The following is a 1,763-nucleotide window of genomic DNA, read 5'->3' on the forward strand; positions in this document are numbered from 1 at the left end:
CCTTCATTTCCAGGCATTTCCCCCCAATTTTGCTTCATTTCCATGCATTCTCTCCCAGTTTTGCTTCATTTCCAGGCATTTTCCCCTATTTTTCCTTCATTTCCCCCCCCAATTTTGCCTCATTTCCCAGCGTTTCCCCCAACTTTGCTTTCCTGCTCATTTCCCCCCCCCAGTTCTCGCTCAGCCCTCCATCCTCATTCAAACCCACACTCTCTGCTCCCACATTACTGTTGCCGCATTCCCCCCCATTCCTCAGCAGCCGTGGGTGTCTTCGTTAGCGCCGGGTTCTAACGAGCGGGTGCTGGCTCTGGTGGCCGGGTCGGGGCTCAGCGGGCATCATTTCCCCACAGCTACGGGGGCGGGTCGCAGAGCTCCAGCTACGGGCAGCCGCCCAGCTCCGGCTACAGCCAGCAGTCGTCCTACAGCAGCCAGCAGCCCTCCTACAGCCAGCAGTCCTCCTACAGCGCGCCACAGAGCTACAGCCAGCAGAGCCAGTACAGCAACAGCGGCACCTGTGAGCCGGGGGGGGGGGGGACGGGGGGGTGTCCTGGGGGGGCTTCGTGGCACGGGAACGGGGGGAAAGGGGCTCGGAGTGGGTCGGAAAAAGGTGGAGAGGGTTCAGGGGGGGGAAGGGGCGGAAAAGGGCTGAAAAATGGTGGGAAAAGTGGGAATTGGAGTGGATGGGTGTCAGGGAATGGGGCTGGGAAGGGCTCGGAGGGGGGTTGGGAAAGCTGGAGTGGGTTCAGGTGGGGGAAAGGGGGGGGAAGGGCTCAAAAATGGTGGAAAAATGGGAATTGGAGTGATTGGAAACCAGGGAAAGGGGCTGGGAAGGGCTCGGAGGGGGGTTGGGAAAGCTGGAGTGGGTTCAGGTGGGTGGGAGGGGGGGAAAAGGGCTCCAAAATGGTGGGAAAAATGGGAATTGGAATGGCTGGGCTTCAGGGAAAGGGGCTGGGAAGGGCTTGGAGTCAGTTTGGGAAAGCTGGAGTGGATGGAGGTGGGGGAAGGGGAAGAAAATGACTCAAAAATGGTGGGAAAAATGGGAATGGAAGGGGCTGGGCATCAGGGAAAGGGGTTGGAAAGGGCTCAGAGTGGGCTTGGAAAACCTGGAGTGGATGGAAGTGGGGGAAGGGGAAGAAAATGACTCAGAAGTGGTGGGAAAAATGGGAATTGGAGTGGCTGGGCATCAGGGAAAGGGGCTGGAAAGGGCTCAGAGTGGGCTTGGAAAACCTGGAGTGGATGGAAGTAAGGGAAGGGGAAGAAAATGACTCAGAAGTGGTGGGAAAAATGGGAATGGAAGGGGCTGGGCATCAGGGAAAGGGGCTGGAAAGGGCTCAGAGTGGGTTTAGGAAAGCTGGAGTGGATGGAGGTGGGGGAAGGGGCGGAAAAGGGCTCAAAGATGGTGGGAAAATGGGGATTGCAGTGATTGGAAACCAGGGAAAGGGGCTGGAAAGGGCTCAGAGTGGGTTTGGAAACCTCAATAGGAGAAATAGGTTAAAATGAGAGGGAGGGATCTAGAGTGACCCAAAATGGGCCTGAAAAATGTGGAGTGGGTTCAGGTGGGTGGGAGGGGGGGGAAAAGGGCTCAAAAATGGTGGGAAAAATGGGAATTGCAGTGGCTGGGCGTCAGCCAGCTTGGGTTCACACAGAACAGAACCATCCCGACCCAGTTGGGTTCACACAGAACAGAACCAAACCAACCCAGCTGGGTTCACACAGAACAGAACCGTCCCAGCCAGGCTGGGTTCACACAGAACAGAACCAAA

The 1,763-nt window shown here is 57.0% G+C and overlaps 1 protein-coding gene across 1 annotated transcript in view; it reads left to right on the forward strand.

The window, feature by feature from the left end:
- Nucleotides 1-1,763, forward strand: part of FUS (FUS RNA binding protein) — a gene marked incomplete at its 3' end in the record, with an annotated part of 27,441 nt that overhangs the window by 9,647 nt on the left and 16,031 nt on the right. The window contains 1 exon segment of the mRNA XM_021383685.1: nt 351-514. Coding sequence (XP_021239360.1) covers nt 351-514 — 164 coding nt within the window.

This window comes from Numida meleagris, unplaced genomic scaffold, assembly GCF_002078875.1.
Source record: "Numida meleagris isolate 19003 breed g44 Domestic line unplaced genomic scaffold, NumMel1.0 unplaced_Scaffold479, whole genome shotgun sequence".
NCBI lineage: Eukaryota > Metazoa > Chordata > Aves > Galliformes > Numididae > Numida > Numida meleagris.